The following is a 14,821-nucleotide window of genomic DNA, read 5'->3' as shown; positions in this document are numbered from 1 at the left end:
CAGCGTAGGGAGATAGTAAGATTTATTACCTATTACTAACAAGCTAGAGAAGTGAGAAACAAAGGAAAGAAACCAAAAGCACTTTCCCCCACCCACCCTCTTCCACCTCCCCCCCCCCCCCGAGCGGCACAGGGGATCGGGGGAATGGGGGTTATGGTCAGTCTACAGCACTTCTTCGCCGCCGCTCCTTCTCGGTCACTCTTGTCCGCTGTGCTGTGGGGTCCCTCCCACGGGATGCAGTCCTTGGTGAACTGATCCGGTGTGGGCTTCCCACAGGCAGCAGCTCTTCAAGAACTGCTCCAGATACAGGTCCGTACCACAGGGTCCATCCCTCAGGAGCAAACTGCTCCACCTGGATCCCTCATGGGCAGCAGCTCCTGCCAGGTCACCTGCTCCTGCGTGGTCTCCTCTTCACAGGCTACAGGTCCGGCCCAGAACCTGCTCCAGCAGGGGTCCTCCACAGGCCGCAGCCTCTGTCAGTGCAGGTCCACCTGCTCCACCGTGGTCTCTTCTATGGGCTGCAGCGTCGAACCCTGCTCCACTGTGGTACTTATTGGGCTGCACGGGGACAGCCTGCGTGACTCACCATGGTCCTCACCACAGACTGCAGGGGACTTCTGCTCCGGCGCCTGGAGCACCTCTCCCCCTCCTTCTTCACTGACCTTGGCGCCTGCAAGGCTGTTCCTCACTCCTCTCACTCTCCCAGCTGCTGTATGGCACAGCGTTTTATTTTTTCCCTGTCTTAAATATGATCTCACAGAGGCGCAAAACAACATCACTTACTGGCTCAGCTCTGGTCAGCAGTGGGGCCCTTACCTAACATGGGGCATCTTCTAGATCCTTCTCACAGAAGCCACCCCTATGGCCCCCTGCTACCAAAACCTTGACACGTAAACCCACTACAGATATCATCTGTGAAGAAAGTTTGGATTTTTGGTGTACTCCTTAATAACAATTGTATCTGGTCTACTTCCTGCTTTACCTTATTTTTAGGGGAAGTTTGGGAGGAGACGTGTATCGGAGTAGTTTTTAAAATACAGTCATCTAAAATTAAGCCTTTTAAGTTGGTACGGTCTAAACATGAAAGAAAGCTTGGCATGCATTTATTTTCTAAGTAGATAATTCCACTAAGTTAGATGTTTGTTGTGGTGTGTGCTGAAAGCTAAACCAGAGGGTGCTCAAACATGATCAGAATAATTTTTGCATAGATGTCTGAATTAATGGAGACAAGCAGTGTTGTGCCCAGTATAGGTGACAGTCTTTTGGGGCTATACAGCATTCACAGTTCTTTTTAGATGGTATAGACTGAACCTCTGAGAAAGCTACCTTTTGTCTACCAAGCTTAGGCAATTTCGTATAACAACTGAATGTAGCTCGGCTTCCACCTGTGAACAGAGGGACTGAACACCAAGCTACTCCTAATATTCTCTACTCCTCAAAAAAGGGGGAGCAATCTCATTGAGATTGCATAAATGTAAGAAAAGCAAAGTTGATGTAGTCCTGGATACAGCTCGAAATTTGTTGTATGTGAAAACTGAATTTTAGAAAACTATTTACTTTTCTTTTTCAGACTTTGCTGATCCATCTGAGGATGACCAGGCAAATGTTCTGGGTTTTCAGTTCCTAACGGGTTCAAAAATCACTCTTCTTGCTTCAAAAACATCACGTAAGTGGTATTAAAATGTAAAAGATAATAGGCCTGAAAATGTAATAGATAGTAGGATCATCAGTTAGTATGTGTAGAAAATGAGAATGTGGGTCATACAAATAAGGCTAATTGTAGGGTGAAAGTTTCTACAGGAGTTTCAAAGCATTAACTGATCATGTCTTAACTGCCCCTGTCAAGTATCTAATAATACTTCTAGGGAAGTTGCAAAATTTTAAAATGGAGCAAAAAACATACTCAAACTATGCTACAATACAGAGACAATTGTCTAGAGAAATTGCTTTTCCTTAGAGTTTTTATTTTGGCAATGTTTTTAATTAGTAGTTAATACTGTCACTGTAATCACATGAAAAAAAACAAACAAAACAAAACCAAAAAAACCCCACCTCTTTTTCTGAAAAGTATTTCAACTGACCTGTGTTTGGAAGTAATTTAGTGGAATTTGTGAAAAGGACTAAAAAGCAAGTTTGTAACTCTCCACAGTCTTTCAGTAATGTTTGACTCTGATTAGTATCTGACCCTATGTAGGTGCTTCTTTGCATCTAAGTAAATTCCTGTATCTTTAGATTCCTGTATTTCTCTGAATGTAGGACTATGAATTCAATCATGTTGAATACTATACTTCTAACGTGTTCATGGAATGTATGAACATATATGTAGATGTGCTGTTACCTGGTCCAGCATCTCTTGGCCAGGGCAGCTTGTGAATTAAGCAGTCATGTTCCAAACACCCATGTGTTTGTGCTCTTTGAAACATAAAATAAATCAACTCTCTTAATTTTGGAGAGTTTGAGAGTTTATGGTCTTGCTGGGCTATTCAACTAATTAAACTTCCTTGGCACATGCACTGGAACCAAATCTATTCAATTGTGTTTAGCCAGCAAAGCACAAAGTCTTCATTTAATACAGCTGACTAAGAAACTGAAAAGCTGAAAATACCTGTTGCTCACTGCAGAGAGTTCAAAGGGAACACATTATGAATGTTCTATGAAAACTATTTTGAGTAAGTGAGAAATCAGAATGTAGTTTAATGTGAAATTCTTTCAAAACAAAAATAATCTGCCTCACTGTGTTTTCAAAATTCAGTATTCATGATGGGTAATATAAATACCAATGACGTCAGCTGTAAGCTATGAGATAATATTTAATACTTTTTCTAATGTAATCAAATGTGTTAAAAACAGAAACCATCTGGAGGGTAATTATTGAAGAACATCCATTGTACCAAGAATCACTTTACATTTCTAAGGTTCAAGTCCATTTGTATTAGTTTGTATGCACTATTTGCATGCTGTTTTATTGTGAGTTTGTTTTTAATATTTGTTTAAATAGACAGTAGATTTTAAACAGTTTGAACTAGCTAGACATGCAATTATAGTTTCTAGAAAGTAAAGAATTTAAAGGATTTATAAATATCTTTTTATAGATTACAATTTTAATCTTTTATTTGAATAGTTGCTAAATCTGATGATGCTGTGTAAGGGACAAGTTTATGTCTATGAATTAGACACAATGAATATATTTTAACTTTTAGTAAAGCTATAACTTTTAGTTCCCCCACCCAAACCATCAAGTTCTTCCTATCAGGTTTGTTTATTCACTAGCTAGGAATGATGCTTGCAGTCTTACTGTAAACTTTCCCACACTGCTTTACTTGTGAAGTTCACTTAACAAAGGAGACTCCAATAAGTATGTTTTTTTTTTCTTAGTGTGACTACTCATGTCTCTTGTCTGGGAATCCGTACTTTAGGAAACAAAGGGGTTGTTTGATGCCTTCTTCCTTGTAGTGGCTGTTTCCAGCATCTACCACATGTGTTGGATTGGGGTGGCTGTAGAATTTCTCAGGGTTGGGTGTGTGTGTGGGTCACTAAGTAAAAGCACATTTTTAGAAAATTATTTGTAGAAGTTGTGATACGCAAGGATAATTAAGAGGATTTTTTATGAAGAGAGATTGTCCATAATACAAAAGCATTGTTTGGTAGAATTTCATGGTGTTAGAATTATTTTGCTTGAGTGGGCAGATCCTATATGGAGATAATTAACGCAGATAAAGTTATGTATTGTTTGGGAGGTCCTGTTATTTTGCTACCATTTTTTTTAACACTGAGCTTTTACTTTGTAAAAGTACTTACACAGCATGATCGCTGTAGAAAGGTTCTTCATAAAGAAAATTGTATGTGTAGACTGTATGTATGAGTGAAAATCTCCAGGTTCAGTTGGGTTTCACTGCTGAAGCTGCAGACAAAAATGACATCTGTTTTCACATTTGTTTTTAATTACATTAGCGAATCCATTTTAAACAGTATAGTAATTGAAGATGTTACTTCAGCCTGTCAAGATGACTGCTGCAAGGAAGCCCAGCCTAAAGTTCATTTTCACAGTTAATATACATTTTAACAAAGCTTGCCTCATGTAGATTAAAGTTGTAACTTTTTTTGAACTTTTTTTTTTTTTAAAACTGTCTTTAATCAAAGTTTAAGGAAGGCTTGACTACTAGTTGTGGTTGTTTTTTCTCATGATAAGGGCTTTGTAGCTAAGAAGTGAACTGAATCTCCCAGACTTCCTTCAGATAAGCTACTGTCAGGGCAACGAATCATACTTATTGCAGATTGTTTAAGCCTTGTAACCTACTAGAGCTCCTCTGAGTCTCCTGATTTTCTGTTTGAGAATGTTTCTGAAAATAATTGTATTTTTTCTGGAAGAGAGCTTATTTTAACAAAAAACTAATGTAAATTGATTAGCTATTATAAAAGCAAAAGAACAGAATCCCAGATATTTATTTTTTCCACTGTATTTCTGTGTAAAGCATGTATTTAGTATAACTTAGGATTCTCACTTTCCTACAGTTTGTAAATCTAATTTATCTTTGTTTTTGAGAGCTGAAAGATCATATAAAGCAAATGAGTGCAATGCTCTCTACTCAAGCCATGGTAAAATTAGGTTGTGTTTGTATTGACCAACAAACAATGTATGGAAACCAAATATGCATTTTGGAGGAAATTAGTTTTATCCGTTTTAAACCATTAATGTATTAGACATGTCAATTATAAATGGAATGACTGTTGATTTGGCCTGAAAACATCTGAGCTAATTTCCCTTAAGGAAAAATCACTTAAAGCAAAGTAGGATGATACATACAACTAAGTCCAGCCATTACATTGTGAGTATTTATAAAATGGGTATTAGGTTGAATGTTATCTTTAGCAGATGGTGTTCTTTTCTTCAATAGACATGTTTTTAAATAAAACTTGCTTCTTTCCTCTTACACTGTAAACAGAATTTGTCATTCTCTATTCAGTGAAATGTGTATCCTGGGAATGATGCCAGTGGTAATGTCAAACAGTCTTGAATTAATAACGTTGAGGAAATTTTAAACAGTACATTCAAGTTCTAAAGAATTTTGCTTTATTTGATTTACTGTGAAGCTTATTAACAAGGATGGAAAAAAAAAAAAGAAATATTTTGCATCAAAAAAACCCAACAACTCTTTTTCCATCATAGCTGCATTTCTGTCTTTCCCTTTGGGTAAGGTATTGATAGATGAATAATGCCAAGAAGTAAGGCATTGTTGTTTGAAACAGTATCAGAACAAAATAAATGCTGATAGGATTGTCCACAAGGTTTTCCCTTCAACATTTAGTTAATTCTGATTTCCTGGAAACTGAAAAGAGAAGTATACAAATATGGACTAGAAACAGAACAGAAATAAGATCTCATCCAATTAGCTTGATAACTTGAAATTCACTAAAAAGTGATAAGTTGAGTGAACTTGTTGGGACAGAGAACAGTGGCTAACTGGACTTTTTGTTTTCACTTCAATTTATATTAACATTTTCATCTTTGTACTATTGCATTGGAGTTAAGTATAGCAATAACAAAACTGAATATTGTTGTCTATGACTACTGAATGAGTAATGATTTCCTATTGAAAGGTATCCTAGGAGGTAGAGATGTAATAAAAATTATATTAGTGACTGTATTGTCTGAGAAGACAATAACTGTGTTTTCAAAATACATTCAAGATTTTATGTGAAGTATATTTGGTTTGTTACAACTATTATCTGCTGCTCAGGATGCTGTGCTTCTCCCATGGTCCAAAGTGAAATGAACCTGACTTTGCCTTCAGCCCCCAGAAAAACTTGTTCAGACTGTACTATGGAAGAGAATGCAGACAACCTGTTGTTATAGCTTAATATCATCCAGTAATTCTTGTTTCCCTATTATGGTAATTCTTCATAGTTATTTGCACTTCATAAACTGCACCACGCTCTGCAGTAAGTAGTCCTGAAGCTATGTACTCATTCTGTGCTACAAAATTGCCTGTTAAAGTTAGCATAAAGGAGAGGGTATTTAGGACCGACACCAATAAAATAGAAGTATTTATTTAACAATGATGAGCATATATCCCCTATGAAAATCTCTAATACAAACTTTGAATGTATTGATAAAGTTAGTTAAATTCACGTGTATTTTTGATGTTGTGTAGTGGATAAATACAGCTTAAATGTGTGCATTATCAGTCTTGTATTTGTTCTTGTTTTCAAAGAACGATATAGGATCCAGAGTGATCAGTTAGAAGACCTTTGGCTAATAACAAAAGAGCTCACTCTTCGACTGGAAGAACATTTCAAAAAGCAAAATTGCAAAGACTTTGCGTGTACCTTTTCAGGTTCAATTCCCCTGCAAGAATACTTTGAACTAATTGATCGACATTTTGAGGTATGTTATATAGCGTGTGAAGAGCTAGTATTCTACTAGTTCAAAATTATTTGTGTGCTGGCACTAAGAATAATCAGTTTAAAACTGTATAATGATCACAGGTGCACAGCCATTTGTCTTTCAGAAAATATGAAGTTGCATCTAAGCATAGTGCTGGAAAAAGTGTTGTTGTACATTTTGTAACATATGGATATAAGGACATACACCTTGCCTCTGAAACAGCCCTTGTGATTGGGAAAGTATATGTAGCTGCTGTGTAGTCTGCAAATTATACAAATTATGGAACTAGTATTTGCCCTTCTTTTCACTAGCTGTACAGAAGCCATGGGTTCTTTATTGACTAACATCCTGTTAATTGTAAAACTATTTTTGAAACTTGTCCTCAGTTTTAGGCTATTCTATAATAATGAACCCATGAGCATCTGTTTTGGCTGAATCATCCTGGTAATTATGCAGAAAGTCCCTACACACACGCACACACACACCTAAACAAAAATAAAAACAACAGCAACAAGAACAACAAGAACAAAACACCCAAGAAACAAAAAACCCTGACTACCCTTGTGGAAGTAGAAGGCTTTAAGAGGTTTACCAGACCAGATACAACATATACATAATTATTTTTTCCTGTCTGTTTGGTCATGCAGATGACAGTGAAAACACTCTAATAGTCAACTTGTAGAAATAGTTAATAATGTATATGCGCTCTTTCCCTTCTGTTCTGCCTTCTTTCCAGTAACAAAAGGAAACAGTTATCTGAAAATTTCTATTAGTTTAAACTCATGTAACAGGCAAAAGTATAAACATTTGTATGTAAGAGCGAGAAACACTGTTCAGTGTTCTTTCATGCAGCCACTTCTGTAAGGTGGAGCCATCATTATACAGAAATGGTTGTTTTAGATGGATGTAGGGATTTTTAATGAAACAATCTAGGTCCAGGCTTGTCTCTCAGGCTTATGAGTAGTTCTCATGTTCTGAGTTTCAAATTTTATGAAAGAATAGAGTTGGTTTTATTTTATGTATTTTTTTTATTGTTTATTTTTTCTAATGGGTGGTATTGTAGTAATACTTTAACTATATATAATCAGAACATAGGCTTCATTAGATTGTGTCACAAGCATAGATATACTGTGGGTTGTAATATTGGTGTGATCACTGTAGTGGTAAGTTAGGATCTAATTAGGTTGCAGCTGGCTATTTTGAAGTTTCTGAAATTTTACAAGAATTATCTGGTCTGAAAATTTTCTACTTTAAGAAAAATGGTCTATGTAGGGGATCCTAATGCTCCATCCCTTTTTTTGGCAAGCTTGGGACAATAATACCTGAGATGTCCCCTTTTTCCTCCTCCTCCTAGAAGAGCTGCATTTCTTTTAGCTTGCCTGTAAGTCCTTCATAATCATGTACTGATGGAATAGTATGTTTGCTTATTTTTAAAAATAATCTGTTTTCTAAATTTAGCAGGCTTCTAATTTTGAGACACTATAAAATAGGTATGTCATAATATGTCTTGAAAGCTGCATGTCTTGAAATGTTTTTTCTGATAATTTCTGCTAGTTACAGCATGTACAGAGGATATTACCTTGAGGACTCAGCTTTTTGAAAGAGACTCACTTTTATTAGTGATTTTTGTCTTAGAGGTATATAACAGAAAATAGATTCTTATAAAGATAAAATAGGAATTTTGTTATCTGGGCATTTGATATATGATATTGTTCAAAGTTTTGTGAACATTTTAATAAAGCTGGTTGCTGTACCTGATCAATATGTATATATAAAATTAATAAGAATTTCACTTCAGATATAGAAGTCATTCAGTCAATGAAGACTTTAGTGCTTTTATTCATGCTTAAGGGAATAACCATTTACATTCTACAGCAATGAATAACAAGTCTAATATGTCATGTGTATGTGCCACAGTACATGAAATTGAGGAGAAACCCTGAGATACTGGTGTTGAAATTTCATTCTTTTTTGGTAGTCTTTTTGATGAGATACTTAGGCATTAACACACATTGTTATTTCTGTTGGCAATTATTTTTGACTTCAGTGGCAAATGATGATTCCTGAAAATGTTAATAAGTTTCATGATGAACGTGAAATTAACCACATCAATATGAAATTGGTATAAACAACATATTAATACTTGAATAAATACACACACTATCAATAATTTTACTATAATTCATATTCATATTTGAGTAAATACACACACAGAAGAATTTTACTATCATTCTCTCTTTTCATGTGGAATGGGCAGATATGATGTATATGACCTGTAATCTGAATTCTTGAAAACCATTAAATTGCAGCTGCGCTTGAATGCAGAAAAATTTCGAGAGCTGTTATCTGAGAGGGCTGTACAATTTAGAGCTATCGAGAGACGATTGCTGACACGATTCAAAGACAAAACTCCTGCTCCTCTTCAACATCTGGACACCTTGCTAGAGGGAACATTCAGAGAGGTCAGTACAGTTTGATTATGAACCTAACCTTTCTTTATGATGTTGGTAAAACTTAGCTTCAAGCATAAAAGCTATGCTTTCCTGGTTACATTTACCATCCAAAGACCAGGAAGCAGTAATTTGTTTAACCTAATATTCCCTGTAAGTTTCCAGATGATTTGAAATAGTTTTATTTAATCTGTGACCACAAAATTTTTACTCCTAGGTCACACCGGCTTGACAGCACATCATTCTTTCCTAACTGATGTTGATAGTGTAAATATTTTATAGTTCATGTGAAAATATTTTATAGTTCATAGCTTATGTAAATATTTTATGGTACACTGTAAACGGGTGGAATGGTTTGGCTGGTGTAATGTTCACAACAAAATTGTCTGAGGCTAAGTCCTTTCTTATGGGGCTTCTTTTTATGTTCTAATCATTTCAGAATGGAATAACTGCAGAATAACAATGTTTAAATAGTAAAATCATTCCTAAACCACCCCCACAGTGTTTTCTCCCCTTCTCCTGCCTCAGCTCTACATTACTTTAAAATAGCCTTTGTTTCATGATGTCTCCTTTGCTGAGATGTTACTTTGTGCATTTTGTGCTTTTCTGTTGGACAGTCCAATTTTTACTTTTTAACATGCCTTGTTAGAGGAGCTGAGAGACAATTAGATTGCTAGCTAGAAATGAGATTTATGCACTGTGGTGTATCAGGACAATTCAAAAATGAAGACAGGAAAAATATTTTTACTGTTTGGTTCATGAAAACCTTTCTGTAAATTACAGAAAACTGCCTTTCCATTTATGGTTAGACATAAGAGAAATATGCCTTTTTTTATATATTCAAGGCCAGGTTGCATGGAGCTTTGAGCAACCTGGTCTAGTGGGTTGGAATAAGATGATCTTTAAGGTTCCTTCAAACCCAAACCCTTCTATGATTCTGTCTTTAACGAGTTAACTATAAGATGGTGTAAGTTTGAGAGTGTTTTTTAATTTTTATTTTTTACTTTACAAAATACTAGGTGTTGTTAACACATAGATGGTTAACACTTTAAAATGGCACAACTAAGTAATACCTAAAGATCAACAAAAGTGGGTCTCTTGAGCCTGCTTTTGCTATGCAGAACTGTTACCTTTAAACTTAAACCAACCAAGATGTTCTTGACAATTTCTTGAATTAAAGATTGGTTCTGGGAATATGACAAAAATCAGGTAGTTAAAATGCATATTCTAGGAATATATCTGAAAGGTCCTTCAAACCAAAATTATCTTTTTTAAAATTACTTTTTTTTTTTTTTTAAATTAGAATTACAGTAGCTGAAAAGAGAATGAGGGAAAAGACTTATTTCTAGAGGATAAATGTTTATATTTTTCAATATTAGTTAAAATTTGATTTTAGGCAAGCTCAGATTTTTCTTGGTAGATTCCCTTTGTTATTTTCTTTTGTTCTTGAATCCCCTTGTAACAAAGACATGTTATCACAAACAAAAGTGTAGTGAAATAGTAATTACCATAGGGATCCCAATATTGTATACATTGCTTTGGAAGTGAGCACTGTGGTAGGACTTAATATTGTCTCTTTGCTGTTTGGGTGAAATGAAATTGCTTGGTGATACATTTCCTGTGTTAGAAAAGACCTTGTTTTCTCTTTTTTAAAAGTCTTTATCATCTTCTGTCTTTGCTTGAACAAGTATATCTAATGCAAATATTTGAAGTATTCAAAATAAGGAACATCTTTTTTCACTAAAGAAGGTATAATGAGGCTGGATAAATATGAACAGTATAAAGTCTCACTCTAAAAATTATTTAAGCTGTAGTCTTTTTGACATAGAAATTAGTATTGCTGTATTTTTGAGACTACTGCTTTTTTTAGGAATTGTTAGAAAAAAAAATCATGTTTTTCTTTTGGAAAAGTTGTCTGATATGAGGACCATAGTTCTGTTCTATAGTTTTTTCGATGGAGAATGTATTCAGTGAAGAAATGATCCATACCCCACGGAAGTAAGTAGCATGACTCCTGTCTGCTTCAGGGGAATTTGGATTGAACTCTGAATGTAAGTGGTGTAAAAGTTTTAGGGGGGTTGTAATAAAATTGGTATGGTAATTCCTACAATTAAATACTTCTAGTGTTGGAATAAAACTTAGTTCCTTTGCTATCTAACACCACTGTCTGAGAACATCATGTCTTATGCCAAAAACTTTTATAATGAGGAGAAAAGAAGAAAATTGCATAATTTTTCACTGGAGTAATTGTTTTGTACAAAAGAAAGGTATTTTCTGTGTTGGGTTTTGCAGTCAGAAAGAAAATGTGAATGTTTTGCTTTTATAGCATACTCCAAACCTTGTCATCTAGAACAGGAAAGAATTTCCAGTTAACATGAATATCTGATTTCACTACTGTTTGTTTCACTCAGTCACCAGGACTTAGGTTCTATGAGTTACATTCTTGATCGAATAATTACTATAATTTATATATATTTATTTTAAATGAAGCTGTAATTGTATAACCTCTCCTAATTCAGCCTGATGTAAAGATGTCTCTTACTGCTTCCCTTATTTCCTTTCATCAGAACAGTTATACTGAAGTTATAACCTTTGTGTGAACAGACTTTTTAATTCAAACCTAACAATCACAAATATTCAACTCATGTAGCTTCACTGCCTGTTTGATACCTATTTCAAATGTATTCTGTGCAGTTCTTTCTTTGCCAAACTACAAATTGTTATAATGAATTGCTGAACTGATTCGAATTTTACAGCTGTAGTTGACTGTAAATGTTAGTTTTCAGATTTTCAACTTGATCAAGTATAAGTTGTTTATGTGGTATGTGAGTAGAGATACACGTCAAAGCCACCGATGCCGAGGCAGAGAAAATTAATCAAGCTGCATTTATTTCTCTTGTAAAATTCATTTCTATTTACAAACTACTTTTTTTATGTATCTTCTTGTACATGACCAAGAGGGCAGGATGTATTCAGTGCTACAATAAATTTGCAAATTTATTGTAAGGAAACTGTAGCCTTACTTTTAATCTTCACAATGAAGGAGAAACAGGCATTGATGTGTGCAGTGATGAAAAGCTTCTTTTGTTTTTATACTCCTTTTCAGTATTTTCTTCTAGAATTTGTCTTTATGAATTAACCGTATATGTTAATATAGATTTGAGTTTTACAGTAGTTAACAAATAGTGACATATGGTGTTCTGTTCTGGAAGGAAAAGAAAAGCTATTTTATATGTAGTAACTTTGTATATTGGTAAAAGGAAAGGTCATTATTGTGATGTTTGAGTGATTTGTAGGAAGACCCTATGAAAATAGTGGAAAATAAGTTTTTGATAGATGCTATTTGTGTGACTATGTACTACAGTTTCTTGAGCTCTGGTTTAAAAAACAACAACAACAACAACAAACCAGTGCAATTGGATGTGCTTCTAGCTCTTGTTCAGAAAAAAGGAATTTAATGCGATGAATTTACAAGTAAACAGCAGTTGAGATTACATAGGCTTTTTCAGTTTAAAGGACTTGGAATATGAAATAAGATTGCAGCAAATTGCATGGTAGCTGCTGTAAACAGTATGTACTTTATACAACGCTTACTTAGTGGAGACATGTTATTGCTTGAAAGTGTAAGTTAATGGTCTTTAATCTCTACAGTGTGTTTTCTGTCGTATTATAGAATCATAGTTTGGCAGTTGCTGCAGGTGCTTGCCTTGAAATGATAATTCTCATGCATTGACTCTTGACATACATTACTGGGGTTTCCAGGTACGATTTGGAATTTACGATAGGGGTCATAAGAATCACTCTATTTCAACCCATGTAGATTATAATCTAGTGAATCGAAGCAGTACCAGGCATGTTTAGTTGTAAACTATTTAATCCAGTTACTATGTTTAGAAGATTAGCGCAGTTATACTCCTCGTGATCATCTTATTTATATTATTACTGAAAAGCTTGTCTCACAGAAATACCTGGCTGCAAGCAGCAATAATATGACTTTCAACGCAGTTCTCGGATACTGTTCCATAAACAATTAGTTGTCCAGTTCATTCTGCTTTCCTTGGTATATAGTCTGTATCTGTCTTGGCCGGTCTTAGTCTTGTATCTTGAAGTCTGCATACAAATTGCAGCTTGAAGAAATTAATGCATATAGGAATTTTTCATTTAAAAACTCTTGCTTGAAACAAGGGAATAAAGTATTCAGAGTCTTTCAGTTTTTGGAGAGGTAGTTGTATGTTAGTGTTTACAGGGAAAAAGATGAATTATCTCATTTTACAGTTGTGAGGAGTTTTCATCCTACTGCTGCTGATCATGCATGTTGGATTCTCTTCATTCTGGTTTGTGATCCAACAAGAAGGTTGAAATCTTGTCAAACAGTATTTAAACTATTAAAATACTGTGTGCCAGTTCTTGTCCATTTTATAATAATTTTTGATAACTATCAGGCGAAAATTAGTTTTGGGTGTAAATCATTATGACAACAGAAAAAAATAGTTGAATCTGAATTGTATCTTCTGAATCATATGATTTCCTCTTTGAAATTTTGGCACTTCAAGTGAAAACCAGTATTCCAATTAATAGTTGACAAATATCCAAATGCAAGCCTGTTATGTCCTTTTTGTCTAACACATATGATCAGTTTTCAGAAAAGACTTAGCTGATTTAAACCAGTATTATTACAGGGAGCCTGATTTATAAGACATGGGATTTTGCCTCAGTATTTAAGGGCTTGCCTTTGTGAGTGGGGACCAAGTGTTATGTATTTGCTTGACCTGAATTCCACATGATCTACATATGAATGAAATGACACAGGTACAAAGCTCCCAGATGGCAAAATTGAGCAAAAATTGTACTAATACACCTTCAGCACTGCACTAATATAGTTACGTGGCTCCCAGATTAGAGATGGTTCATAATTTCCCATTTTAGAATGTGAGTGGAACAGCTTTTGGACTCTCCACACCCTTTTCTGCAGACATGCTCTTTTTCTGAGGTGTTGGGTGCTGTGACTAGCAGAATTGTCGATACTGTTTCCTTGGGTCTCTAGGCACATGCTTTAGGTTCAATCCCAGAAACTCATGCTCAGAGGTTTCCAGAATCCACTTACCTCAAACTAGTGTCAGCTTTTCCAGCTTTGCCCAGGTGCACGTACTGAGTTTCCCCACTGTTGAAGATATGTGTATTTGATACTTAAGCAAATCATAATTAAATTCTGTGGATGAGTTTTTAAATGTGCATGTGCACGTGTACACACATGCATTTTGTTGTATGGTAATATGAAACATACAAATATGTGAAAAACAGTGCAATCCTAAATGGAAGTTTCTGACTTATTTTCATCTCTTCAGTGAGAGGTTTCGATCTTGTCACTGCTTTTTGAAAGGAAACATAAATCTTCCCTCTTTGTCTTCATTCTATTAGCTTGTTTCCTTTTCTTTTTCCACTCTTGGAAATAAGATTTCCCTCAGCTACCAAATGACTCCTCCTTTTGATTTTAAGTCTGTTATTCTTGGGACTTGATTCCAGACTCACCTGATTGAACTGACTCCCTATAATCAGCCATTTTTTTTTGGTTTTGTTTTGTTTTAGGGAACTGGAAGTCCTCCAGGTTAGTGATCCTTGATGGTTTCAGGCTGTTAGCTGCCTGTTAGATGCAGTAATTTCTTTAGATATTTCCACAGCGATTTCAGCACAAAGATGTGGAGTATATCGAAGGCAAATACCTACATCTAGGAGGGCAGTAGAAAATTTATAGGCAGTAATACAAAAATGATACGTTTGTGTACATGTCTGTGCATATGTATGTGTACATATGCATGATTTGTCAAACCTTTAGTCTTCAGAATTGTTCCTGAATGTATTTTCAGCATTGTATATCATAAATAAGAGCTAGCATTTTGCTTCCATGATAGCTGAACCAACAGTTCCAGCACTTAATATACTAAAGAAATGAATAAACATCTTCCCATTTGTCTCTCTACCTCACATC

At 35.1% G+C, this 14,821-nt stretch overlaps 1 protein-coding gene across 18 annotated transcripts in view; it reads left to right on the top strand.

The window, feature by feature from the left end:
• BBS9 (Bardet-Biedl syndrome 9) overlaps positions 1–14,821 on the top strand; it is a 289,008-nt gene that overhangs the window by 93,128 nt on the left and 181,059 nt on the right. For all 18 annotated transcript variants that reach the window (XR_014578910.1, XM_083822113.1, XM_083822115.1 and 15 more), the window contains 3 exons: positions 1,571–1,666; positions 6,213–6,385; positions 8,695–8,847. Coding sequence is in view for 17 of the 18 variants with exons in the window: in XM_083822113.1 (XP_083678239.1) it covers positions 1,571–1,666; positions 6,213–6,385; positions 8,695–8,847 (422 nt within the window). In the remaining variant the exon portion in view is untranslated. The remainder of the gene's footprint in view (positions 1–1,570; positions 1,667–6,212; positions 6,386–8,694; positions 8,848–14,821) is intronic.

This window comes from Anser anser (assembly GCF_964211835.1).
Source record: "Anser anser genome assembly, chromosome: 2".
Taxonomy (NCBI): domain Eukaryota; kingdom Metazoa; phylum Chordata; class Aves; order Anseriformes; family Anatidae; genus Anser; species Anser anser.
This window is presented reverse-complemented; position numbering and strand designations above follow the sequence as displayed.